Here is a 27,656-nt window from a genome sequence, read left to right as displayed (position 1 = left end):
AAAAAGCAAAAGCAGAAAGCTAGACCATAAACTGCTTCAGAATGCACTTAGATGAAAAATACACCTTGTAAAATTTCTGGGGTTGAATCTATCATAGGCCCAAGGGTAGCAGGACCCTTCCTAGATCTGAGCCTGTTGCTTCTCACACGCTAGAGACACGGGTTATTAAACACAGAGCTCTCGCCCACAAGCTCACATCAGGAGGCTGACAGATCTCTGGGCTTCATCCCATTGTTCCACGGGGTCAAGACCAAAGGGGCTGGGAACAGCAGGTTTGGTCTGGCCTAGGCCACCATGGGGTAGTTTCTTATAAAGAGAGATGTGAAGAGAGAGCCACAGAGAAAATGGTATACGGATCTCCTGAGTTATAGACTCATCATCTGAGTTTTCTTGAATTTCAGAGTACTTTGCAAAGTACCATAAACAGATTCATTAAAAAGAACCAAAAGGAAATAAAGGAAGGGGTTTTAACCTAACAACCCATGAGCTAATGAGTTGATTGTATTGGATTCCAGGCATCTCGAACAGTGATCCACAGTGCAGACATCACATTCCAAATGCTGGAAGACTGGAGGAACGTGGACCTCAACAGCATCACCAAGCAAACCCTCTACACCATGGAAGACACTCGAGATGAGCACCGGAAGCTCATAATCCAGTGTAAGATGCTCTACCAGGGCGTGTGTCTTTTTATTTGTTTACAAAGAAAGAAAGAAAGAGTATCTTGGTACATAATTAGGTGGCATTCCCACCCTGTCCTTCTCCCTGGGATCCCATCCCCTCTCTTGTCCCTGTTGAATGGGTCGGCCTAGATGGAGGGGCTAGCTGATTTTCAAGGACATGGGTCAACCTTGCTGGAGAAAATGGGTGCTGGGGCATTGGGCAGCACACAGTGTCAGGCAAAAGGCCCCACCCGTGACCCTCGATGCCAGGTGCTGTTCCCTAGGTGGCATCAACAAATGAGGGCAAAAGCTTGCTGCCTCTCTCAGTGTATGTCATTATGTCAGCCTGGAGGAAGCTGGAAATCCCGCCTACTTTTCTGTGGAGGGTCACGGGCGTCAGCCCACCTATTTACTGGCAGGTGAACCTCTCAATCGTAGTAGATGTTTGAGAAGGGGATGGAAGGTGATTCACTTCTGTGAATACATGTTCATGCCCCTGTGGATAAAGATGGTGAGAGTACCGCTCCAGGTATTATCCTGATGTGGTCGGGTTGCTCTTCTTAGCAGCAGAGGACACGGAAGGCCAGAGAACACCACCATTCTTAGCACATCCGTGCTGTTCCTCAACAGCCCATCACAGCCTCTGCCCAGGGAATCCCCTGGACCAGGGTCTGTTGGCTCCTTCCTTATTTTACTCAGCCGTTGCTTCTTGTGCCTCGGGGGAAGGGAGCGTGAGGACAGAGGGTGAGTCCATCCGCCCCCATCAGCTCTTGGAAAGCTTGGTGCTGAGGCTGTGCTGGGTGTGGGGGATACAGCAGCAGCTGTGCCTTCTGGATGGGGTGAGGCCCAAGGCCCTAATAGTGACATTCAGGAAGCTGCAGAGTGGCTGTCCCCCGCCCCGAGAAGAGGGGCCTAGTCTTCTGAGAGCCCCAAGCCCCTTAGGTTTCTACTACGCCCCCTCAACACTGTTGCCCTGAAGGAAAACTTTCTTCATCCAGCCTAAGCATGTCATGTTTATAAACAGAGTTCTCTAAGATGTTCCTATTAGAGACCTCTTTTCAAAAACAAATGGAGCAGCTGAAGCACTGGATCACGTGGACCTTCCCTGGGGCTTCTTCTTTCCTAGTGACCCCAGAGCTCCTCTCAGGCTCTTATTTCTTCCTGTGCAACAGCCTCCAGCCTGCTTTCCCCTGTTAAGAATTTTAGAGATTGTGACAAATAATAATTCAGCTGATAGAGTGCCTAGTTTATGCCAGGTCCTGTGTCATGATCTCAATCTCCACATCAACCCTTTGGGGAGGATTCACTTATCAGCCCCATATTACAGATGAGAAAACTGAGCCCCAGAGAGGTGGTGAACCTTTCCCAAGTTAGCAGAGCTAGACCTGGAACCCAGGTCTAGTTTTGGTGTCACCGCCATGCACTTGTGCATGCCAGAGGAGAAAAAAATAACGAGATGTGGGCAAGCTTTAGAGGTTCCAGGATCTTTCCAAGTGCTTACAGTCATGCTTCCTGTTGTGTTTTTCCTTCTGGAAGGCAACGGAAAGCATGGCTAAGAGCCCCCTAACAGTGCTAGCTATACTCCTGATGGCCATGTCCCCAGGGCCTCACACAGGGCCAGGGGTAGAGGCGGGGGCCAGCAATGTTTGTAGAGGACCAAATAGATGGGTGGAAGCCCACAATGATCCAACTTCCTGGTTCTGCCAACCACTGCTAGCAGCATTAGACTCAGCTCTCTTCTCCCCTCAGCACCTTTCATGGGGGGAAGAAAATGTGACCCAGACTCATAAGGAAAACTACAATCACCATTGCTTGTTTTAGGGACCAGGCTCTGAGCCTTTGCTGGAGCAGCACGAAGGTCACTGCTGCTTCTCCAAGAAAGAACCTTTTGGGGCTTTCTCTTCTGGCTTTCTTAGGCTGGGGGCAGAATATTGTCCTTTATTTTTTATTTTTGCGGTACGCGGGCCTCTCACTGTTGTGGCCTCTCCCGTTGCGGAGCACAGCCTCCAGACGCGCAGGCTCAGCAGCCATGGCTCACGGGCTCAGCCGCTCCGCGGCATGTGGGATCTTCCCGGACCGGGGCACGAACCCGTGTCCCCTGCATCGGCAGGCGGACTCTCAACCACTGCGCCACCAGGGAAGCCAAGAATGTTGTCCTTTAAATCTGTGATTGTATTCTTCTAGAGGAAGGGAGTCATAATGAGGTTCAGTGCAACCCACCTGCCTGTCCTGGGTCTAGCACTGTGTTAATACGCTGAGCAAAGAGCAGTGAATAAGATGGACACTGCCCTTGCCACGTGGAGCTTAGAGCTAATGGCAAATCAGAAGTTGAACAAGTAATTTCCAAATGGTTGCGTTTTACCAAAGAGGACATACTACGTGATGCAGTGCCGGGATGAGGGGGATTGAGGAAGCCTGAAGGCAGGTGGCCTGGCACGCGGGTGTCATCCTTGCTCCTTCCAGACAGCTGGGAAGTAAGTCCCTGAACACAATGAGCTGGACCAAAGGTCAGTTTGAATAGGACTAGGGGCACCTGTGTGCTGCACCCTCCTTTCCTTACAACCGGTTGACAAGTCTGCGGATTCTTGCTTTAGGGGGTTACCATCACATCCATGATGTAGATGCTGGCTGGGGATGCCTGACTTACCTTAAATTAAAAAGTACACATTGGGACTTGAGCATGATGATTAGAATGAGCCTTAAGTGGTGCTGTGGTAAGAGCATGTGGTTGGGATGCCCGACAGACCTTGATTCAAACCCTGGTTCTGGTGTGCTGTGACCTCGGCTTCCAAATCTGTAAAATGGGGATAATGCAGAAGGATGAAATGGGACAATGTGTGCCACATACATGGTACACAGCGTAGAGCTAGTGTAGAGAAGAGGTTGGGAGGCAAGCACTTGAGGCAGGCTGTGTTTGCAACTTGCCTCTGCCATTAACCAGCTGCGGAAGTCACTCATCTCTGTGTGCCTCTTCTGCCTCATTTGTCAAAAGGCTGGGTGTGTGTGTGGGGGTAATAATAGTACCTACCTCCGTGGGCCGTTCATCCTTTCGACAAACATTCGAGCAACTACTGTGTACCAGGCACTGTTCTAGGTCCTGGCCTCATGACATTCACATTCTAGGGGTAGTCTAAGGTCAGAGTGTGCCCGTAGAAAACATTTTAGGAGAGTGCCTGGCATGCGGCAAGCACTCAGTAAATGTTGGCAGTTAGCACTTTCATTGCCATCTCGATCATTATCATCACGGATTGAAGCACAGTGGCTCAGACGCACAGGCAGTGCCGTGAAGAGCGAAGGAACACCAGAGGGAAAGTCAGAGACTGGGTTCCAGTTCCTGCTCTGCCACCAACTCACCCTCTGACTCTGAGGGGGTCATCTGATCTCTAAGACATAGCTTCCTCACCTATAAAATGAGACAGATCAACTAAATGGGTTTTGTAAAGTCCTTTCTCATTCTAAAGTATATGTTTTCGGGTCCTGGAAGCTGACCTCTTGCAGCAGTTATCAGTTAAGTAAAATAGAGCAGATTGGCCAGTCCTGGAAAATGGGACAACAAAAGCTGCTCAGACAAATGAAAACTGTAGGAACATGTGAATCCTGAATCGTGGTTTGATTTATTGAGCTTCACATACAAAAACACAAAGAAATGTAGTAAGAGGAGATGTTGCGGATTGGAGATCACCACAGCAATGTTTCTACTTTCTGCAGTGCTTCACTGATTACAGAATCCTTCTATACTCAATGATTTGACTTGTACCTGAAGACAGGTTGTAAAGTGATATGATGATCCTCCTTTGACCAGTATGGAAACTGGAGGGCACAGTGATGGTTTCCTTTACACCAACGTTTATTAAGCGTCTGCTATGTGTCAAGCACTGAGAGGCTGGTTAGGCTGCTTGTCCAGTATGGTTGTGGTTCAGAAACATTTGAATGGTCAAATGTGCCTTACCATGGGGCAGAGAGCAAGAGAGCAGCAGTGCATCTCCCCTGTCATGCAAGCAAGCGCATACTGGATAAGAGCTATAGCACAGGTAATGTGCCAGGTAATAAAGCTATCAGGCAAAGAAGTAGCAGGGGGACACGCCCATGCACACCCCTAACTATAGCAGTGTTCTTAGCGATACAGTGAAGGTAGAATGCAAATAGTAAAGTGCTGTGGAAGTACAGAGGGAGAGTGATCAGTTCTGCCGGCGAGGGGCATGGGAGGGTAAATAGGATTTCATCGGAGGATCATTTCAGCTGTTTCATGACAGACTAAACAGTCTAAGCAGAGGGAACTGCCTGAGAAAAGCGGGGATGGCAAGTAACCCGGGGTGGCCAGGGCTTAAAGTGTTCACAGGCACGGAGGATGAGCCTGGAAAGGTAAGTTGGGGTGTATTCTCTAAATCCTTGAATACCCTGCTAAGACTTTGGAGTTTTTTATTTTATTCCGTTGTATTCCTTTGTTCTTTTAACACCTGTGTGTGTTTAAACACAACTGCATGGTGTGTGGGGTCTCCTCTGTTTGACAGTGTATCAGGAGTTCGACCATCTCCTGGAGGAGCAGTCTCCCATCGAGTCCTACATCGAGTGGCTGGACACCATGGTGGACCGGTGTGTTGTGAAGGTTGGTAAGCTGAAGCGGAAGGTGCAGGCCCGGGTGTGGCAGCCCATCACTCGCCTTGATGGCGCTTGGGTAATACAGAGCCCCGCAGTGAGCTAGCTGAGTGTTTCCTCGGCAGCCTCGGAGCCCTAGGGATGCAAGGAGAGGCCTGGGCCCCCCTCAGGAGTGGGGGAGGGGTGTGTCACGAGGCAGGACTCTTAGAGTCTCCCTCCCCTGGTTCAACCAGGTCAGCATCTCTCCTAGCGGTTGTACCTGTTGAGTCTCGACATAAGATTTCATTTCTTAAAGTGTGTTTTTGCTGTTAAAAATAAAAAGTCTATAACATTGAACTTAGAGACCCGAAGCCTTCCTGTCATTTCAATAAGAGACGGTAATAAATGAAGGTCAAATCAACCACGCATACAGCCGTTCACTCTCTTGTAGGTGGCTGCCAAGAGGCAAGGGTCCTTGAAGAAGGTGGCCCAGCAGTTCCTCTTGATGTGGTCCTGTTTCGGCACAAGGGTGATCCGGGACATGACCTTGCACAGTGCCCCCAGCTTCGGTAAGGCCACCCCAGCCCTCCCCACATCCAAACACGTCTTCTCCGGGCTCCATGTACCAAGTCCATCTCTCCGGAGTCAGGCATGGTCTTGCTGTCTCTGAGACCACAAGGACGTCACCCGGAAACATTCTCTATTCTGGGGGGACACGATATTGTTAGGACTTTCAGGGAGAAAGATGGCATTGCACGCTAAAGGAGAAGTATACGTATCTGAAAATGAGAGGCTTGCACACAGATAACATTATTTGAGTTTAAAGAGGAGTAAATAACAGTGGCTGTGCTCCCCTTTTTCTGGAAGTCCCCAGTCATGGCTGCTTCCACTGGTCTATTTTGCCAAATTTCATAGTGTGAATTTGCCAAGACTGGGCACATGAAGAAGCCTCCGAGTGCAAAATTTGCAAACGGCTGATTGACAGGCCAGTGGTGAGTAAAGTTTTCTTTGATAACGTGCCCCAGTGTGATCCCCAGTAAACGACTTTTGCATTCATTTTCCCTTTTGTTTCACTGACCCCTTGGGTTTTCATCACCTCCAGGACACATCCCTACCCCAAGTCCTTGTCTCCTGTTTTCCAGTTTAACGGGACTTGAAATCTCTGACCGGAGGTGCTTACGGTAGTCTCTGCGGGCAGGGACCTAATCACCGACTTGGGGTGAATGCCATTTTTCACTGGAAAGAATGGCATACGCATTGAGTCCAGGTCATCATTAGCAAAGTGAGGTGGAACTTTAAGGCATTATCCAGACATTTGAAATCTCAAAACACTTTGGCCTCAGTTTTCTAGGCATTTCGGCAAAGGGCTGTTTGTGAATTTTCTGGGTAATTGCTTCAGTTCTCTGTTTTACTTTGCAAGTAGAGATGTGGTTTTGCTTCTCATTATCTCCAATTAAGCCAATCAGCTCTGGGTTTTGCTCTGGGTTTAATTTGACACTTTTCCATCTAGCTTTTTATGGTCTTGTCACTATTTCCCAGTTGTGCTATACAATGCAGTGAATATGTGGTGAAACAAAGAAGGCACTATTTTTTCTAAACAGCTCTGTCCATGAAAGACTGTGTTTACCCAATTGGAGAAGCGTTTTGTTGTGGATTTCTTTAATCTCAGCGTTGGGAAGTTCTCTGAACCTGCCTGCACCATGGCTACAGATGGAAATTCTCTTTGAGCTGTATATGGAAATGCTCCGGTGACTGCTACCTGGGCAGTGCCACCAGGCATGGCATTTTGATGACTTCCAGTTCAGCATAGTTAGTGTTAGCGCATGTTACCTGTGGCTCTGGGGAAGATCATTTGTGCATAACTGCTTTCAGTTAAGCTGATGGGTGAAAAATATTCGAGATTTTTTTCATTGCTTCAGAAATCAAAGAAGAACGATACCGCACAAAGAAGTATATATACATCCACAAAGCAAGCACCCTTTCCTTGTTTTATATCCTATTCTTCAAGTTGCTGATTCTTATACTGACTGTATATTATCAAACACCCTTCATTAGACAGGGAAAGTAGTCTATGTTGTAATAGCCTTTGAAATCCATTTGTATGTACTAAGTTAACGGTCAATGTTATGGAAAGTAGAACAATTAGAATAGGTTGCATTTATTACTAAGAAATATTATTCCTTAAAATGTGTTTATTTCTTTTTGAACCACACACATTCTAGGATACACTGGAAACTCAGGCAAATGGCAAAAATGGTCACAAATCTTTTAGAAAAGGAAAGAAAAAAGATATTAACCCAATTTCACTTTTACAGTATTTTTCAACCCTGAACAGATGGAAATAATACCTGTCTCCAAGTCCATTTAGCAAACTATCTGAAATGGTCCTGCTCATCCGACTCATTGTTGAGTTTTACAGCTTGGGGTGACAGGCAAGTTGAAAGAATTTGCGGCAGACAAAAGCCCAGCTCCCCCTTTCTGCCTGTATATGTCAAAGACACAGTTGGTGGTTGTGTTTGGGTCATGTGTTCCCTGTATAAAAACAGCTAATTAGGAAAAAGAGCCCTCTGTTCCCTGGCCCCTCCCCCAACCACAGGGGCCAGCTCTATATATCTTATAACTCCCACACGATCCTGGTAGCTGTGAATGGTCCGGGGTTTGTATGTCCGAGTCGCAGGCTGACCGTCACAATGATCGTGTGGAATATCACAGTGATCCTGCGGGGGGACTCTATCACCTCTTCGCAGAACAGCCTCTTTCAAAGGTAGTTGACTCCTTTCTTCTCCTTAATTCCTTTTCACTCTTTTCTCCCTAATTCCTTTTCACTGAAAGAGCCTATGCGGTGAACTAAAGTAGCCAGGCTTTCTTTCTCTGCTGCAGCAGCACTTTCTAGCAAAATTAGTCAGCAAAGGTAGGGTAGCAGGCAATGAACTTTTCATCCTAATGGGGCTGAGGAAATTAGAGGTTCTATTTAAAAAAAGCAACAACAACATATTTTCAGTTGACTGCTCTGATTTTAGTTCGTAGGATACCTGGATCCCAAGTCAGTGCAGGTGCCTTTACCTTTCACTATGGGTTTTTACCAGATGCCCCTGTTTCACTGTTAGGAACATCCGGAAGGCAACAATAGTTCCTGGAAGTGCTTCAGCGAAATGCTGTGAAAGGCTGCCTCGGGTTTGACGGCCAAGGGGGCAGGGCTGCATATCATTTCCCAGGTTTTCACCTTTTTACACGCTTGTTTTCTGGCCTAGCATCAAAGCTCACCCACTCGGGCGGGGCCGGGGAGGCCACATGGGATCAACTCCCAGGCCAAGTGGCCATGACGGACGGAGCCTCCAGACTGCTTCTCAATGTTTAGATGTCCTGGCCTGGCTCTCTTACCCAGAACCTGCTAAATTGCAGAATCTTGACATTCAAAATGTCTCTCAGGCCCCCTCCAAGCACCAGGAGGCAGGAATTGCTTTCCCTGTATTCGGGAGAAGAAGCAAGAGACCCAGAGAGGAGAGGGGGCTTGCCCAGGATGCACAGCAAACTAAGCTGAGCTCCCCTGGGGATCTATCCCATGCTAGAGCCACACTGCCAAGGCCTCTTTAACTTCCTCCAGCTGAATAGTAATAAGAAAAGCAAAGTAACATTTATTCAGGGACTAGTGTACACTAGACATAACAGTAGGCACTTTCCCATTTAATTCTCACAACAACTTATGAGGTCCACTATTACTGCCCTCAATATAACAGACAAGGAAGTCGTGATAGAACATGAAGCAAAGGCAGGATAATGCTACTCTTTATAACAAATGTGTAGGAAGCACATAGAACCATTTAATTCTCACATCAACTCTGCAAGGCAGATAATAATAGGTACCTTTTTACTGAGTTGGAGAATTTTCTTGCCCAAAATCAGTATGGCAAGTGGCAGAGCCCTGTTTCAAAATCAGATGTGCATGACCGCAAAACCCATGCTTTTTCAATTCCCACAACTGAGACAAATATCCTGGGCTCAGATGCATGGCACAAAAAGGCTAGACAAATTTGTTTACCCCTCATTGATGGATTTTCTAAAACCATATTGATAGAGTAAAAATTTTTTTAAGCTATGAGAGAAAAGAACAATAATTAGACAATCATGAGTAATAAGAGATGCCAGGAGACAATGGAATAATATCTTTTAAGTGCTGAGAACAAAGAACTGTCAACCATTATTCAAGAGTGAGGGCAAAGCACAGACATATTCAGTTATACAAAAACTAAGAGAACTATATGGCACCCATAGAACTTCACTTAAATAAAATTAAAGGATGGGGGCTTCCCTGGTGGCGCAGTGGTTGAGAGTCCGCCTGCCAATGCAGGGGACACGGGTTCGTGCCCCGGTCCAGGAAGATCCCACATGCCGCGGAGCGGCTGGGCCCATGAGCCATGGCCGCTGAGCCTGTGCGTCCGGAACCTGTGCTCCGCAACGGGAGAGGCCACAACAGTGAGAGGCCCACGAAAAAAAAAAAAATTAAAGAATGGATTTCAATAAGAAGAAAAATAAAACCATAGCTAAGGTCTGGGATACAAGAAACAACAATATTCTAGTTATTGTTGTTGTTTAACAAAAGTGTAGTGGTTTAAAACAGTATTATGCTTACAGATTCTATGGGTCAGGAATTTGGGCAGGGTCCAGCGGGGATGGCTTGTCTCTGTTCTATGATGTCTGGGACCTCAGAGGGGAAGACTCAAAAGCTGGAGTTCATCGACGGCTGGAGGCTGGCATCCTCTGGAAGCTTTTTCCCTCACGTGTCTGGTGCCTGAGCTGGGATGACTTGAACACTAGGACTGCCGATTGGAGTGTGTTCAGGTGGCCTCTCCATGTGGCTCAGTTTCCTCACCACACAGTGGCCTCTGGCCAGTTGAACCTCTCAACTGGCCTCTGGCCAGTTGAACCTCTCACCACACAGTGGCCTCTGGAAGTTGAACCCCATGAGTGAGTGTGCCGAGGGGGGAGCCGCATTGCCTTTATGACCCAATCTCAGAAGTGAAAGTTTCACTCCCCCTTACTCTGTTGATCAAAGCAGTCACAAACCTACCAAGATTGAAGGAAGTGCATAGACACCCCCCCACAATTTTCCCAGGAAGGAGTGTCAAAGAATTTGGGAGCCCTGTTTTAAGATGAGAGAAATTTTAAAATATATAAGCAAATTTAATTAACTTTTGGTTGTAATTTAAAAACTAATTTGTGTGTGTTTCAAGAAAGTAAAACCGAATTCCAGGAAACAATAAAACACAGGGTAGCTGGGAGAGAATCTTTAAGGAATAGTTAACGCATGCTAAGGTCTTTGTCTTGAAATACTAAATAACTGTAGACTTTGTTGAAAAAAATTTATAGTTTGGATTTAATAGATGTTTGGATATATGATCATCACTAAAAGAATAGAATCATAAGTTACCAAAGAAAAATGGAAAAATGTGAAAACTTAAATGGCAAGAATTGAGAAGATAAAAGAAGCTTAGAAAAAGGATCGTAAACTCAAAATATGAAACAGGATGCTAGAAATAAGATCAAATAATAACCACAGTAAATGAAAAGGTCTCTTCCCTCAAAAAACATCAGGCATAAATTGCAACGTTTACTAAACTTTTAAGAAGCATAAAATCCTTAGTTTATGAAAATGAACATGAAAACAAAAGAAGGAAAGCTGTACAGTTAATTTTATGAAGCTAATATAATCTCAGTTTCAAAATCTTGGAAGAGCTGTAGAAGAAAAGAATATTATGACTCAACCACACATAAATATAGATGAAAACATTCTAAATAAAATACTAGCAGATCAAATCCAGGGCAAATTTTTTTTTAAATCATGGTTAATGAGGCCTATGCCAAGAATTCAAGTATGATTCAAAGTCAGAAAATTACTATTTAACATACTGCATTAACAAATTAAAAGAGAAAAGTCATATGTTCATCTCTATAGATACAAAGGAAAAAATGTATTTGATACAGTTCAGCTTTCAAGTATAATTTTTAAAAACTCTTGGCAAACTCGGAATAGAAGGGAATTTATTTAATATGTTAAAGAACATTCAAAAATCTGCAGAAAACAATATACCAAATGGTGAAACTTTAGAAGTTTTCCCATTCCCGTCATGAATAAGACACAAATGCCTTCTAATGCTGTTTCTGATAGATATGTACTGGAGGTCCTAGCCAATGCAATAAGAAAAGGAAATGAAATATAAGAATTGAAAAGGAAAACACAAAATTGTCTTTATTTCTAGACATGTCATGATGGCTGACAAGAAAAAGAGAATCTACAAACTAATAGAACCAATAAGAATTCAGGCAGGTTACTGAATTCAGTTTTTTAAAAATCATTGACATTCTTACCATTAACTAGAAAATATCTGTCTCTGTGTATCTATAGATCTATATCTATATATCCCATTCACAATAGCAATAGAAATGTGCCCAGAAAAAAATTCTAACAAAAATTATTTTAAGACCTTCAAGGAAAAAAATTTTTAAATATTACTGAAATATACCCTGTTCATATCTGGAAAAGGATATGCCCTTCAAATATATAAATCAATTGGAATTTCCATCTGGTTCTTAACTTTTTCTTCCTTTGATTTTGAAAATCTGATGTTAAAATTCATATAGAAAAGCAAAAGCCTGAGAATAGTAAAGGCATTTTGAAAGTAATAAAGAACAGGTATAGGGACTTGCTTACCTGACGTTCAGGTTTATTAAGGAGTAAGACAATGTGGTCATCTAACAGTGCTAGACAAAGAGTAGTGAAACAGCAGAGATGCCCAAGACAGACTGACATGAAACTTGTCTTTGCCTCATCAAATTCTTGCCTTTCTGTCTCAACAAGAGGACTGTACAGATGATCTGTGTGACAGAGATATGGCATTAAAAATCAGTGGACAAAGGTTCTGGGACACGCATTTTAGGATAAATAAAATAAAATTAGACCCCTTCCCTAGAAACAATTTTCCCCTTCTGAAAAGAAACATCTAAATGAAAAAAAAACAACCAAAACTTAAAACCTTTTAGAAGAAAATATGGATGATAAGTTTATGACTTTGGAATAGGAAATTATTTCTTTAAAAAAGTACCAAAAAGGATAAATCATAAGGAAAATATTGGCAAAGTTGACTGCACTCGGATTTTAAATTTCTGTTTAATAAGCACAACATAGGCGAAATTAAAAGATAAAAGCCACAGAGGGAATTCCCTGGCGATCCAGTGGTTAGGACTCCACACTTTCACTGTTGAGGGCCTGGGTTCGATCCCTGGTCAGGGAACTAAGATCCCACAAGTCGCATGGTGTGGCCAAAAAAAAAAAAAAGCCACAGAAAGGGGGAAGATATTTTGCAATGCATATAACGAACAAAGTATTAATATCCAGAATATATGATAAATCCCTCTAAATACATTTTTAAAAGACAAATACCCCAGTAGAAAAATGGGCAAAGAATATGAATAGACAGTTCACAGAAGAGGAAATTCAAATGGGCAATATCATATGAAAAGAGGTGGACCTTTCTAGTAATTAGGGTACTGCAACTTATAAAGACAATAACATTTCATACCCTTCAGATGGCAAATACTGTATTTCCTATGCTACCAGTAAGGATGTAGAAGATTTTGGTGAGCAGTGTGGCACTATCTCATTAAGACTTAAGATGGGGCTTCCCTGGTGGCGCAGTGGTTGGAAGTCCGCCTGCTGATGCTGGGGACAGGGGTTCGTGCCCCGGTCTGGGAGGATCGCACATGCCGCGGACCAGCTGGGCCCGTGAGCCATGGCCGCTGGGCCTGCGCGTCCGGAGCCTGTGCTCCGCAGCGGGAGAGGCCACAACAGTGAGAGGCCCATGTACCGCAAAAACAAAAACAAAAACAAACAAACAAACAAAAAAAAAAAACAAAAAAAAGACTTAAGATGCAGGTGCTCTTGGACCCATTGATTCCACCTCTGGTCCTAGAGCCAGGTATTTTTTGTACCTAGGCAACAGGTACAAAAAATATTCATTAGAGCCAGTTTCCAATAGTGAAAACTGTAAATAACCTAAATTTCATCGACAGGAGAATGGACAAATAAATCGTGGCATAGTCACACAATGGCCATTAAACAAGACCTACATGTGTCAGTGTGGATAGACCTAAAAACACCCAAAGTATCAAGTGCAGGTTGTAGAATACTCTGTAAAGTATGATACCATTTCTATCAAGTTTGAAAATAAAAAACAATATCATGTGTTTTTATGGATATATAAATATAGGCAGTAAGAGTATAGAAATGCATGTAAACAGTAAATACCAGATTCGAGGCAGTGATTACATCAGGGCATGAACACAGGAAGCAGAGAAGTAGGATTAAGGAAGGGAACACAGGGGGTTCATTTTTATCTTCAATTTAAAAATATGATTCAAATATGGTAAAATGTTAAAATATTATAAAGCTTGGTGTTGAGTACACTGGCGTTCATTTTAAAATTCTTTTTTTTTTTTTTGGCCGTGCTGTGCAGCACGCGGGATCTTAGTTCCCCAACCAGGGATCAAACCCCTGCCCCCTGCATTGGAAGTACAGAGTCCTAACCCCTGACCACCAGGGAATTCCCTTAAAATTCTTTATACTTTTCCATATGTTTGAAACTTTTCATAAGAAAAAAGAAATGCTTTGATTCTATAAGGTGCCATTAACTATGTTACCATATAACAACAACAATCTCCTTTTGTCTCTATCCTAGTACCTTTTTCCATAACGGGCTCTGATGCTCAATAGCTCTGTAACTTTAGGCAAGTGGTTTAAAATCCTCTGAGACTTCATTTCCCCCATGTCTTAACTGAAGATAATAATACCTCCTTGGGACTTCCCTGGTGGCGCAATGGTTAAGAATCTGCCTGCCAGTGCAGGGGACATGGGTTCGAGCCCTGGTTCAGGGAGATCCCACATGCTGCAGAGCAACTAAGCCCGCAAGCCACAACTACTGAGCCTGCGTGCCACCACTCCTGAAGCCCATGCACCTAGACCCCGTGCTCCACGACAAGAGAAGCCACCGCAATGAGAAGCCCGCGCACTGCAACGAAGAGTATCCCCCGGTCGCCCCAACTAGAGAAAGCCCACACACAGCAACAAAGACCCAATGCAGCCAAAATATAAATAAATAAAAATAAATAAATTTAAAAAATACCCTTCATAGTGTTGTTGGAAAATTAAAAGGGCTTAGCACAGAGCATATGGTAAGTGGTCAGTGCTTGCTCATTTGATTCATTCATCCAACAAATAACCATTGAGCCTCTACTGTGCCTGGCACTGTTCTAGACACCGGGTATAGAACAGTGGGGAAAAAAAAAAGATAAAAATCCCTGCATTTATGGAGCTTACAATCTAGTGTAGGGAGGCACATGATAAAGATAATTTCAATATATAGTATAGCAGATGGTGTTAAGTGCTAAGGGAAGAAATAAAGCAGGAATGTTAGCTATAATTGCCTCTCTCCTGTCTGTCTTTGATGTTTCTCTTTTCCTCTCCCTCTTTCCCTCCCCTGCCTCCTTCCCCTCTCCCTCTCATCAGTCTTTGTGTACCCTGGCACTGAACTGTTTGTTACCTAATAATCTTAAGGATTGATTTTTGCTAAGGACACTGTAGCTTTTGTGGAGTCAGTGACTGAACTTTAAGTTTCCTTTGTACTAAGAGCACTTTGCACAATAGTAATAAGCAAGAAGCAGTAGCTCTACAAACTCTCCTTGTTTGAAAGATGATTGAAAATTATCAGACCAATTGGGTAAATGATGAGAGTCATTAGGAAGAGAGCTTGAAACCCCAAATCAACACTTCGCCTGGAGTACTGGCCTCCAAACCCAGCTCTGATGTTTTCTAACAGTGTGGTCTTAGGCAAGTGTCTTCACCTCAGATCTTGTTTCTTTATCTATTAGACAGGGGTGCTGTATAGATGATCCAAGGTGCCTGCCTGTGCTAAAACTACTAAAGCCATTTTTATTATCTAGGGTTTTCCATTCTAATTCGGTTTCATAGTGTCTTTCTCTCTTTCTATCCTTATTGACTTAGAGCCACATCTCAGCAAATACTTCTTCATTTTGGAGACCTTTTCCTTTTAGGTATTTGATGCTATCTTTTGACTTCTTTGACTCTATGAACAAAACAGTCACATCACAGGGTGTTAGAACATTAATAGCAAAAGCGACCTTAGTTACTATTTATTAAGCATCTAGTATATACTTTTCCTCATTATGGTACTTCTGTAAAATAGGTTTGACTGTTTCCCTTTTAGAGAGCCATATTGCACGATTGAAGAACAACTTCAGAATCAGACAGTCTTGGATTCAAATCCCATGTCTGCCACTTAATAATTGTGTGACATTGGACAGTTACTTTACTCCTCTAAGTCTCAGTTTCCTCCTTTGCAGAAGGAGGGTATCGCTCATTTCAAATGGTTGTGATGAGAATTAAATGCAATAATAAATCTGCAGCAGTTAACCCAGTGGCTGCCACAGCGCAAGGGCTCAGTAAACGGCTGGTTTTATTTTTAACATTTTCGAGGAGCAGCTCATCCAAGGTCCCAGTTACTAAGTGGCAGAGTTGGAGCTCAACCTGGGCAGTTTGATCCAGACCCATGCAGTTACCCACAATGCTGTACCTCCTCAGCGGTTCACAGGACTCATTTTGGGGAAGTAGATGGGAAGTTTAGTCTTGGAAGTCTGCATTTCACCATGACTCAAAAAAACCCTGAACCTTGCTGAATTCCAAGTGGGGTCGAAAAACAGACACAGCACCCTGGAGATGGAGGAAAAATGTGAAGAAAGTGCAGGACAGGGGACGTGGACGTGGAGCTCTGTGGGCACAAGGATCATAGGTGGTGGCAGGCTCTGGAGAGACGGGGTATTGGTGTAGATGTGCATGACCTGCAGGGCATCCAGTGGCCTCAGAGTTAAGCCGGGGATTTTCTTCTGTAACATTTCTGGAGCAAAAGAATCAATCTATCTGAAATGTGTGTGTGTGTGTGTGTGTGTGCGCGCGCGCACGCGCACACATGTACAAACAAGCCAGGTGCAACTAAAAAGGAGAAAATAAATTCCACCAAAGAGGAGTCATCCGAAAGCCCCCAACTGGCCCTCATCACCTTATTTCTGAGACCTGAAAAGGCATAGAGCCCAACTCAAATGGCCCTTCTGGGGACCATGTTCTTTATTTTCCCCATCTGTGCTATGAGGAGACTGGACCAGATGATCTGTAGGGGAAATGGGAACGGATTTTCGGAGCCAGAGCAAACTGAGGCCAATCCCTACTTAATTCCAATGAAGAGACTCATTTCCTTGTGTGTAAGAGGATAATACCACCTATCTCACAGTTTGGTGAAAGGATGAGACCTGTGTTAAGTGCTCAGCAGAGTTCTTGGCACATAGTAAGCATTCAATAAATGGGAGGTGCGATGACAATGATGATGATGACAGTAATAGTGGTGTTGATGATGATGCTAGGATCACAAGATAATAAATAATGCCAGAGTCTCATAAGGCTTCTAAAAAAAGCAAACTCAAGGGAAATAGGAAGAGGAGGGCAGCTTGTAAATAGTCGGTGAGACGTTTTGGACACTTCATGGGACAGCAGGATGTCCATGTGGAGATGTCCCTTGAGAGGTGGAAACATGGGACTAGAGAAGGCTTGGCCTCTCTGACGCTGGCATCCCTGAGGTCTTCATGACAGCAGACATGAAGGCCCCTTCCGTATGTGGATCTTCCACTGTCCATGCAGCATGACGTGCAAGAAAAGATGGTTTGGGGGACTTCCCTGGTGGTCCAGTGGCTAAGACTGCACTCCCAATGCAGGGGGCCCGGGTTCGATCCCTGGTCAGGCAACTAGATCCCACATGCCTTAAGAGTTTGCCTGCCACAACTAAAGATCCCGCATGCCACAACGAAGATCCCGCAGGCTGCAACTAAGACCCGCAACAGCCAAATAAATAAATAAATATTTAAAAAAAAGATGGTTTTGAAGTAATGTACTGTGTTATCTTGCACAAGTACTTGACTTTGCAAAACAGGAGTAAGAGCACCTGCCTCACAAGGTGGTGGTAGATATTAAATTAGAGAATATAATACTTTGAGCACAAAGGCTGGCACATGGGAAAAATCTTTTAAAATGATTGTTCACATCCCTTTTTATGAAGTAATCTACTCTAAATTTAAAATGAAGAATACTGCTTGAGGATACCAAATCTTTTCCATTATAATACCTTTTGTAACAACCATGTGCTAAACGGAAGTCTCAGAAACATTTAAGGAAATAATTCCGTTGTTGCTAATGTAAAGTGTCAGTTATGCTCCTGGAATTATGTTGTGTACATTGGTAGACACCAGTGAGTTAGAAGGCAAAGTCCCTGCCGTGAATATCCTTAAGTCCAGTCGGGGAAATAAGATAAACTTGTGGAAGAGAGAAAAATGCAAGGCACTATGTCAAGCAATGCTGAACAAAGTGAGGGGTGCCCAGACGAGGATGACGCCAGTGCGAATGTGAGAGCTCAGGCACGTTTTGACAGATGGCTCAATAGGTGTCATTTTTGATGATGTCCTATTAATAAATCGAGCAAGGAAAAGACTCGCTTGCCGCAGTGTTAATGACACTTACCTTATGCTAAACACCAGGCTAGGTGAGGAGACGACAAAGGAGAGCATCCTCTGACCGCAAGGTGATCCGTAACTGAGAGGGAATGAGGGTCCAGGACAGAGGGTCAGAGCACCGTGTGACGTGTTATCGACCAGGCTGAGGGGCACACCCGAGCCGACATGACTTACCTTTCTGTTTGGATCTTCTCTCACCAGGGTCTTTTCACCTAATTCACTTGATGTTTGATGACTATGTGCTCTACCTGTTAGAATCCCTGCACTGCCAGGAGCGCGCCAGTGAGCTCATGCGAGCCATGAAGGGAGAAGGAAGCACCGGTAAGCCGGCATTTCACTGGGAATCGTCCTCCTTGTCAATCTGATTTGTATCTTTACTTCTGTGCTCTGTGTTTCTTTAGCTCCGCATCCCAAAGAATTTAGTTATGGTGAACAAGTCAAATGGTGGGAAACCAATAATGTCTTCTTCTTCTTGAGAGCGGGCATGTGTGTACGTGGGAATTCCCTTGCATGCCACCACGGTGATGGGAAACCATCAGAGGTTTTAAGCAGAGGAGTGACATGACACAGATTAGAAAGAATATTTGCTTTTTAAAAGTCCCTGAAAGACAACTTGCCTTGACCTTTGGCTCTAAGAACCCACCCTTTCTCTACCCATAGCAGAAGTCCGAGAGGAGATTATCTTGACGGAGGCTGCCCCACCAACCCCTTCACCAGTGCCATCGTTTTCTCCAGCAAAATCTGCCACGTCCGTGGAAGTGCCACCTCCCTCCTCCCCTGTCAGCAACCCATCCCCTGAGTACACTGGCCTCAGCACTACAGGTAATGAACAGCCCCTCAAAGGCTCTGAGTGGGGAGTTGATGTTTAAAGCCAGAGCTATCTGGAAAAACATTCTCCCTCCAGCCCCCTCCCAAAACAATACCAAAATCTGAGTATCCTCCTGGATTTATGGATGACTTGCAGTTATCCATTTATTAGTTTGTATGTATTCCTTATGCTTCTGTTTTCAAGTTGGCAGATCAAGTCCATGATAAAATCTCCACCCACTGCCCCCCCCAAAAAAGATAAGTCACTAAAATGATATAAAACACAGCCATTCTTGAAAACAAGAAAGGGAGCCCTCCATGAGCCAGAAACTGAGAGGCATCTCTGGAAAGTGGGGAGACAGGAAGTCATATGCTAAGCCATGGTAGCCAGAATCAAGGCAGGGGCAATAATGGAGGTTCAAGCTAATGCTGCAGGGTCCCCAAGGAAGGGGAGAGTCCATCTGGTTGGAGACCTCACAAAAGAGGGGATTTGAGCTGAAACTTGATTTTAACTGACAAAGGTATTACAGAAGGGCCTCTGGGGAGAGGACAGTGTGTGCAAACGCACGGGGCAGGAAGTATGGGGCCTTTTCGGGGAATGGTAAAGTGGTTAAAATGTAGGTGGTCATGAAGAAGTGTTACAAGCCTGGAAAGGTAAGTCGGAGTCACATCCTGCAGGATCTTTCATGCCAAGACAAGGTTTGAAAATGGAAGAAATGTTACAAGGGTAATAATAGCTAGTTACTAGTGTCTAAATGTTGCTTTACCATGCACAAAGGGCCCTTGCATAATTGTCTCACTTGATATTCACAGTAACACTGCAAGGTAATTATTGTTCCATTTTATGGAGGAGGAAAAGTAAAGGGTGGAGAAGGGTTAAACTCCTGGTCCCAGGCACCACAGTCAGCAGTTACCGTAAACAAACTGATTCATTCAGTCATTCAGCAAATGTCCTTGCTCTCAAGACTTGTGGAAATGATACACTGGATGTGGAATCTGCAGTAAGTGTTAGCTAATATAATAAATAGAGTGCGTGTGTGCACACGTGTGTGTGTGTGCACGCACATGTGTGTTTGTGTGCACCTCCACGTTTTTACACATGGTTGCTGTGGGGATTAGATGAGGTAAGAAAAGCCAAAGTGCTTTGTTAACAGTGCACTGCTATCCAGATAGCAGGGGTTACTGTTAGGAGTGCCTACAAGATGAGGGCTGCAGCCAAGAGGGGTATAGGAGTTCAGGGAGGAGCAGACCCTGTCCATCCCACCGGAACCTGGGCAGGCGGAGGAGAGTCTTCAGGAGAGAGGTGAGTCTCAAAGGCAGCCTTAAAAGACGAGAAGGACTCAGCTAACAGAGGAGTGAGCACACAGGAACCAAAGGCAGAAACAACCTTCTGCTAGATGGCCCTGGGTGAGGGTGGGGCAGGTGAACAGACCAGAGTGGAGTGGAGAGCTTGGTTAAGACTGTGCTAATTAAATTCATTATCTTCTACTCCCTCATTTACCCAAGTACCAAATCCGGAAATCAGCTCTCCTCTCCCTCAGCTCTTCCTGTATTAGCTAGGATAGGCTAAGTTACTGTAACAGATAGACCCAAACATGGATGGCGTTAACACAGTGGAAATCTATTTCATGCAGGGTGTTTCAGTCAGAGAGGAGGCTCTCTTTAATGCAACCATTTAGAGACACGTGTTCCTTCAATATGAGGCTCCACCGTACCCCAGGGCAGTGGTTCTCAAAGTGTGGTCCATGGACCAGAAGTATCAGCATCACCTGAGAACTTGTTGGAAATGCTCATTACCAGAGCCCACTGCAGGCCTACTGAATCAGAAACTGTAGGGTGGGGCCCAGCCATTTGCTCAAGAAGCCTCCAGGTGATTCTGAGGCTGACTAGTTTGAGGACCACTGACTTAGGGCTTTGTCAAGTCTGCAACCAGCTAATGGAAATGGTGAGTGGGTCTGGAGGAGGAAGACCGACTCGGAAAAGCCCTGGCCTGAAGCTGGCGGATGTCACTTCCACTTAGATTCCATCAGCGAGGACTTAGTCACATGGCCTCATGTAACTGTAAAGAGAGGCGGGGAAGTGTAGGATAGGGTTCCCAGGCAGGGAAGGGGAAACAGATATGGGAGAGACAGCTGGCATTCTCCTCCACACCTCCCAAGGCCAGTTGTTCTAACACAAATCTTGACCCACCCTTTCCTTCCCAGCCCACTGCTGCCATCTGGTTCAGGCCTTCCCCACCTCTCATGGACATCCACAGTGATTCTCAAGCTGGGTATCCTCCCGGTTAGAATCTTCCTCCAGCCCCTCATAGCGTGGGCTTAGTTATATCCCAGTTCTAACTAGAATACACTGGGAACTAAATTATGTATTTTTGAAGATCAAATAGGATGAGATTGTCGTATTTAGGTGCTATCTTTTATCTGCTCGTTCACTCACACGTCCATCCATTTATTCATTTATCTAATAAATATTTCTCAAGTGGTTTCTGTGAGCTAAACACTTCAAAAGCTGGTGATACAAACAAGTGAGTCGTGGTCCCTGCCCCTGGGAGTTTATTGTGAGAGGTTAGGGTTCTGATGAGCAAGACAGCAGTTACAATATAATGTCACGAGTGCTGAGTTGGGAGAAAGGTCAGAGTGTTAGGGAGCACAAAGCAGGGCTTCCAGCCTCTATTTGGATGGTCTGGTCGGGGGCCAAATAATAGAGAAAAGGTATTCCAAGCAGAGGAAGTAAGTAGTACAGAGGCCTGGAGGCAAGAGAGCATGTCATTTTCCAGGAGTCTTTTGATTAATTCTTTCACTAAAGTTTCCAGAACCAGAGCTACTCAGAGAGGGAATGAACAGATGCTTAAGAGCCTTTAAGGTGCCTGCCCTCTTTTGCACGTTGCCAGGGGCAGAAACGTGCCAACAAACCCAGTGGCCCTTTGTCAGAGACAGCTCAGGAGACTGGGTTCTTCAGAGCAGTGATGAAAAAAAGCAGGGTTGTCAACAACTGGCATTAGATGGAGTGATGATTTCACTTTGGGTCCACAGCTGGAGAGTCTTCCTCTTCTGTGGAAATTCAGATGTGAGCATCCCTGCATTTGTTTACATAGATGCACTTCAAGTCGCATTTAGTTTTCTACTTGGAGCAGAAAGAACTTGACCGCCTCCCACCTCCCTCCCATGTTCTCTCCCTAGTGGGTTGTTGTAGTTCCTGTTTAGAAGGCTCCAGAAGAAAAGTACAGAACGATGTTATTCGCTGAAAATAAAAAGGGAAAAGAACTTAAGCACTGTTCACAGCTCTGCAGCTGCTCAGGGGTCCATCGGAGACTGGAGTTGGGGGGTCTCCTGCCTCACTAAGGAAGGAAGGGCAGTGAGAGCATCTAGGAGCCACTTACCTGAATAATCCTGCCCACGTACTCCCACCACCGCCCAGCAGACACACATGTCAGTCAGTGAGTGATAACATCCTCACTTCTAAAATAAACAGGGAAAATATGCAAATGAAACAGTTCTGCATTATGAAGCAGAAACAATTTGAGTGGAACCTTTCTTCCAGTGTAGCAACAGATCAAACAAGAGGACAATAAGGAAATAAGGGGAAGGAGGAGTGCGAAGGAAAGATTTCTAGGATCTCGTGATCATTCTCAGCCAGCTAGTGAGTCTGCTGCTGGCTTTCTTTGTAGCAATTTGGAGGCCTCACGCTATGGCAGGTGTGATAGTCAGAGGCACAGGAATATCATAAATGTGTACAGAGATTTCTGTGCAATGTGTTCAGGAGTCGTAAAAGCAGCTTCTTAGAAATACAAATGTGAACCAGGTTCTCTTCAGATGAGTGTAGCCTTTGAAGATTTTGGCACATTCCAGCTTTGTTCTCAGATATCTCCAGGGGGCATTAAACATGTTATCCTGTATAAAACTATCTGTAATATTTTTCTCAAGTACCACCTTTGAAATACTCCATTGCTAAATTGGACTGGACCTTGGCATGCATTGTGGGTCATGGTCTTGGAGGGAACATAAACATAATTTCCTAACAACATGTATGGTTTTATAGCTATTACAATATAAAGCACAAATTATCCATGATATACACCTAAATCTTAGGAAATCTATTATAGTAGGCTTCTTAAGTTTGGGAATTTGTACAGTTTTTTATTGAATAATGTTGTAAATTGGAGAACAATTATTATAAATTTTATAAAATGCATTTGCCATGTTTTTTTTAAGTTAACTCAGCATATGGTTTTCATGACCAGCTAATTTTTATTTCCATCTTTAAATTACTGCTTGATTTGTATACCATTACTTTCCAAGAAGTATCTAAAGTGGTTAACAATTAAAAAAAAAAAAGCAAAACCAATTTTTTTAAAAGGACCCAGGCCAGGAAGCAAGAAATGAAGAAGTAGTAGAGAAAATTAAACAAAACAAAACAACTCTTGGCTGAAACAGCTTATTAACGCCTTAAATGAAATTTTATGTGATCTAGTGACTTTGTTGGGCTTCTAGGACTCTGAATATCATTGCTCAGATGATACACGTGTCATCAAGTTTAGCTCATTGAGAGTCAGGGCCAATCAGGTATCTGCAGCTCTTCCACATAGCAGTGTCTCACTGTTGATGGACACTTCCCCATTTTTCAGCTGTGAAAAAGAGGACAGTATTATGTCTGTCTGGTGAGCACAAAGAGAAAATTAATTCATTGCACATAACCTTTTGGGAACCTTTGACACAAGGACTAGTGAATACAAAGTAGTGTGAGAATGAGTTATGACTCACTAGGAAAACAGCCACCCATCTATATCTGTATCTAGTTCTCTGTCCATACCTGTATGTATTTCTAAATATGTTTTAGGATGGTATTTATTAATTGTTCTGAAAAGTCAGAGGGAAAAGGAAAGGCATATCAAGCACCCCAAACCACCTGATGCATGGCCAGTTTTGGTTGGGTATGTCAGAGTCTGTGGCAATGCCGTGAGAAGAGACTGGGTAAAAGGTTCCATTTCAACAGATTTCCACAAGGTAGAATCTGGCCCATTTATCCTTTTTTTTCCTAATGTTGTGGGCTTGCCACCTTCCTCCTGGCCCAGCAAGTTCAGAAACCTTAGCTTTCTTTTTTTAAATTGTTTTTATTTTTATTTTTTTGCGGTACACGGGCCTCTCACTGCCGTGGCCTCTCCCGTTGCGGAGCACAGGCTCCGGACACGCAGGCTCAGCGGCCACGGCTCACGGGCCCTGCCGCTCCGTGGCTTGTGGGATCTTCCCGGACCGGGGCATGAACCCGTGTCCCCTGCATCGGCAGGCGGACTCTCAATCACTGCGCCACCAGGGAAGCCCCTTAGCTTTCTTTAAGGAAAACGGGTGCTCCTCCTCTTCAGGAGCATGGCAGGTGGTTCCAAACGGAGCAACCCACTTCACAGGACACTGGGCTGTAATTCTTTAATGTCTTTTAAAGCAAAACGTTAAGATCCCGCTCTGTGCAAGTCAGGCCCCCGAAGGGTTCTAAGACCTCGTTTATGATGTCATTTTAAGTATTCCCTCCTTCAGCAATGACAATAAAAGTTAACTATTAAACTTATGTTTTCAACTTCCCACCATGGGTTCCCTGCAACACAAAACCAGCAAATTAAATCATTGAGATGCTAGGATGCCTAAAGAAATATAAAGGCAAATTCCTCATAAATAGCCCTAACTGTAGAACATCTGGCCTGCCCAGCTGCGTTTTCTCTGCATCAGTTGAGGATGTAACAAAGATAACTGGTGGCTAGTCTTTCCAAGTAACAAAAGCTCAGTTATTCTGAGGGCAGCTGAAGTGAGTGGGAGTTGGTGGACACTGCGGCCCCGCCACAGAGCCGCAGTGACTCACTCACAGAGCCCCAGAGTTGTCCCTGCCAGTGAATTCCTCCTCGTCCATCCCTGCTGCCTCCTTTTCTCCAAAGGAATGAAATTAGGCAATAAAAGCTGGGGTTGAAAATAGATTGTTTAATCTGCCCCTGACTTCACACCACCAGGGGTTTGGCTTCATGTTGGAACCTCTGGATTTGTTCATTCATTCATCTGTTCATTCATCCCGCAAAAAGTAATTCCACGTCTAATCTGTGCCATGCCCTGGGGTACACAAGCGAGAAAAACAGGCGCAGTTGCTGTCCTCATGATCCTTACATTCTAGTGGGTAAGAGAGTCAATACAGAAGTAAAGCACCAGGTAAATATATAATTTTGAATGGTCATAAGTGCTATGGGGACCCATCATAGATGGTGGTCAGAGGAGGCCTCTCTGAGGACGTGACATTTATCTGAGACCTGGAGTATGACAAGGGGCCAGCCACATAAAGCCTGGGGAGAAGAAAAGATCATTTTAGGTAGTGGGGATCAGCATGTGTACAGGCTTGAGGCAGAAAAGAGCCTGGCATAGTGAGGACTTGACTGATGTATATCAACAAGGGAGAGGGTGCAGGAGAGGAAGCTGCAGAGGTGGACAGGGGCCAGGTCATGCCATATCAGCTTATCTCTCTGAGAACCTGATGCATTTGCTGCCCCTGGTCAGTTTTGTCAGTCAGATTTTGGCCATGGAACTGTTGGTAAAGTGTAACTCAAACAGATGAGGTTTTCAGCTTCAGCAAATATTCTCCTTAAGCACAGCCACCTTTAGGATAGATGATAGCCAGTGGGTGTGGAGATAGATATAAAATCTTCTTTCTCTTCTCAGTTTTGAAGGTTACAGGAAATGTTTGTTTAGTAACAAATACTCCGAAACAAAGCTGTTCAAATGGAACTTTCTGTGACGATGGAAACGTTTTTATGTTTTTTTGTGAATCTGAGCTGTCCAAAACAGTAGATACCAGCCACTTGAGGCTACTGAGTACTTGAAATGGGGTTAGTGTGACTAAGGAGCTGAATTTTTAATTGTATTTAACTTTAGTTAATTTAAATTTATACTGGCTAATGTATAGGGAAAGACAGCTCTAGAATCTAGACGTACTTAAAGGAGCTTATTTCTCAGGAAGGTACTAAGAAAGGCTTAGGCTGGCCCAAAACCTGAGCAACATCTCTGATGGTCCATAGAATCCTAGTGGGGAAAAGGTTCAAATGATTTAGTCCAAAATCTGACAGAAGGGTATGGCCAGGTAGGCTAGGAAGCAGTTTAAATGTTCACAAGTCTGTACCAGAGTCTCACAGCTTGTGATCTGTAATGGCCCTGAACATACACGATGCACGACAGGAGGCAGTGTTTCCTAGAGGCTTGCTACTCAAAGCGTACTCCATGGACCAACAGCATCGTCATCATTTAGAAGCTTGTTATACATGCAGAATCGCTGGCTCAACTCCCAATCTCCCACTGAATCAGATCTGCATTTTAACAAAATCCCCAGCGATGCAAATGCACATGCAAGTGTGAGAAGCAACTGTTATTGTGGAAAGGTTATGGAGTTGGGCAGATCTGGGTTCAAATCCCAACTCTGCCACTTACCTGACCAAGTTTTGGGCCTCAATTTTCTCACCTGAAAAAGGAGGTAATACTACTTACCTCAAAAGGATTATTGTGAAGATCCAATGCGTCAATATATAAAAAGAAACTAGTATGAGAACTGGTTTATGTTGGATGATCATTCGTTCATTTACTTGTTTAACAAATCATTATTGATTGCCTCTTATATTCTAAGCATCCTCCCTGTCCTGAGGCACCCCTTTCAAGAAAAGAAGAAAAATAAACACCACCAACAACAAAAACTCAGGGAAGAAGAATGTTTTACTGGGGATGGGAAGGAAAGAAAATATTCCTCTCTAGCAGTTTCAATACTATAACATGGACAACAACTTTATAGGATTCTCAAATCCTATAGGATCTTTAGAGGATTCTCAGAGATCAGGGACTCTCACCACTATTCTCAGACTTTTAATTAGATGTGGGGGAATGGGGAGGGGAGAATAAGAGAAAGATGGGAATTAGACAAACATGGAAGGTTTGTTATTGTTTTACCAACAAATAAAAAGCATTAGAGCTGTCTTAAAAATTAAGCACAAACTATTAACTGCACAGATTTTCTTTTATTAGTTTCCTTAAAAACGAAGACGCAGCAGTCCTCACTGGAGGTCCCACCGGTAGGAAAGGGAATGCAAGGGGTGTTCTTTTCTGCTCCCCAGGGAGAGAGCGTTTCTCACCCAAGCCAGTAGGTGTTAATCTGCTTAAGCCTGCCTGAGTGGATCTGTTAGGTTGCTGGCACATGGCCATTTAGGGGTTTTGTTTCCCAGACCACAGGAGCCCATTTTTCCGAGAGTTCCACTAGCTTTTTGTTTGATAACGTCTATTTCTAGCAGCATTTACTCCTTCAACAACAAATTCAATGGAACAAAAATTTACTGAACACCTACTATTTGGCAAACCCTCTGTTGGGGATACAGAGATGAATAAGGAACCGTTGCTGTGCTCCAGGAACTCACACAAAAGTAACTTGTGCTGCATTCTCTCAGGTGATGGCTATTCTCACTGTGTCTTCCTACTGCTTGCGGAGCTGGGGGAAGAAAATCCTTTGGCTTCCCCGACTGCCCCTTTTAAAATACCCACTGACCTCGCTGTGCTCTCCTGAGGTCCCAGGGCCTTGAAGGGTTAATTACTTGCTTGCTGTGGCTGGTTCATTGTTTTCCCAAACTTCCCACCCCCTCCAATTCCATTTCTAATTGTGAAATTTGTTTAATACATTTTAATAATGTTTTTCTTTTCACAGAGGCAATACACATTCTTTACATAAAAATACAGATAAGCAAAATGAAAAAAATGTTAAAACCATCCTCAGCAATAACCTGTTTTAATAAAAAAAGGGTATTTTTAAAAATTACAACAGTTACGTAATTTCATATGAAGTTCAAAATATAGAGGAGAGCAGTCAGGCATAATCCAGTCCTCTGAGACATGATCATTTTGGGGTTTTTTTTTTTCCCTTCTAGTCTTCTTGCATTTATTATAAATGACACCTAGCACACAGCCTGCTAAAGTCATTATCTTTGGG

At 44.0% G+C, this 27,656-nt stretch overlaps 1 protein-coding gene and 1 long non-coding RNA gene across 3 annotated transcripts in view; one reads left to right on the top strand and one right to left on the bottom strand.

The window, feature by feature from the left end:
* RFX4 (regulatory factor X4) overlaps positions 1-27,656 on the top strand; it is a 93,397-nt gene that overhangs the window by 52,124 nt on the left and 13,617 nt on the right. For both annotated transcript variants that reach the window (XM_060164702.1, XM_060164701.1), the window contains 5 exons: positions 516-660; positions 5,174-5,268; positions 5,689-5,806; positions 18,063-18,182; positions 18,522-18,683. In XM_060164702.1, coding sequence (XP_060020685.1) covers positions 516-660; positions 5,174-5,268; positions 5,689-5,806; positions 18,063-18,182; positions 18,522-18,683 — 640 coding nt within the window. The remainder of the gene's footprint in view (positions 1-515; positions 661-5,173; positions 5,269-5,688; positions 5,807-18,062; positions 18,183-18,521; positions 18,684-27,656) is intronic.
* The window catches only part of LOC132528693 (uncharacterized), a 28,724-nt gene continuing 24,225 nt past the window's right edge, over positions 23,158-27,656 (bottom strand). Inside the window, exons 2-3 of the long non-coding RNA XR_009543269.1 lie at positions 26,120-26,150; positions 23,158-23,292 (exon numbers count right to left, since the gene is read on the bottom strand). This is a non-coding gene — a long non-coding RNA (uncharacterized LOC132528693). The remainder of the gene's footprint in view (positions 23,293-26,119; positions 26,151-27,656) is intronic.

This window comes from Lagenorhynchus albirostris, chromosome 11, assembly GCF_949774975.1.
Source record: "Lagenorhynchus albirostris chromosome 11, mLagAlb1.1, whole genome shotgun sequence".
NCBI classification, from domain to species: Eukaryota; Metazoa; Chordata; class Mammalia; order Artiodactyla; family Delphinidae; genus Lagenorhynchus; species Lagenorhynchus albirostris.
Note: the sequence above shows the minus strand (reverse complement) of the source record. Positions and strands in the feature narration are given on the sequence as shown.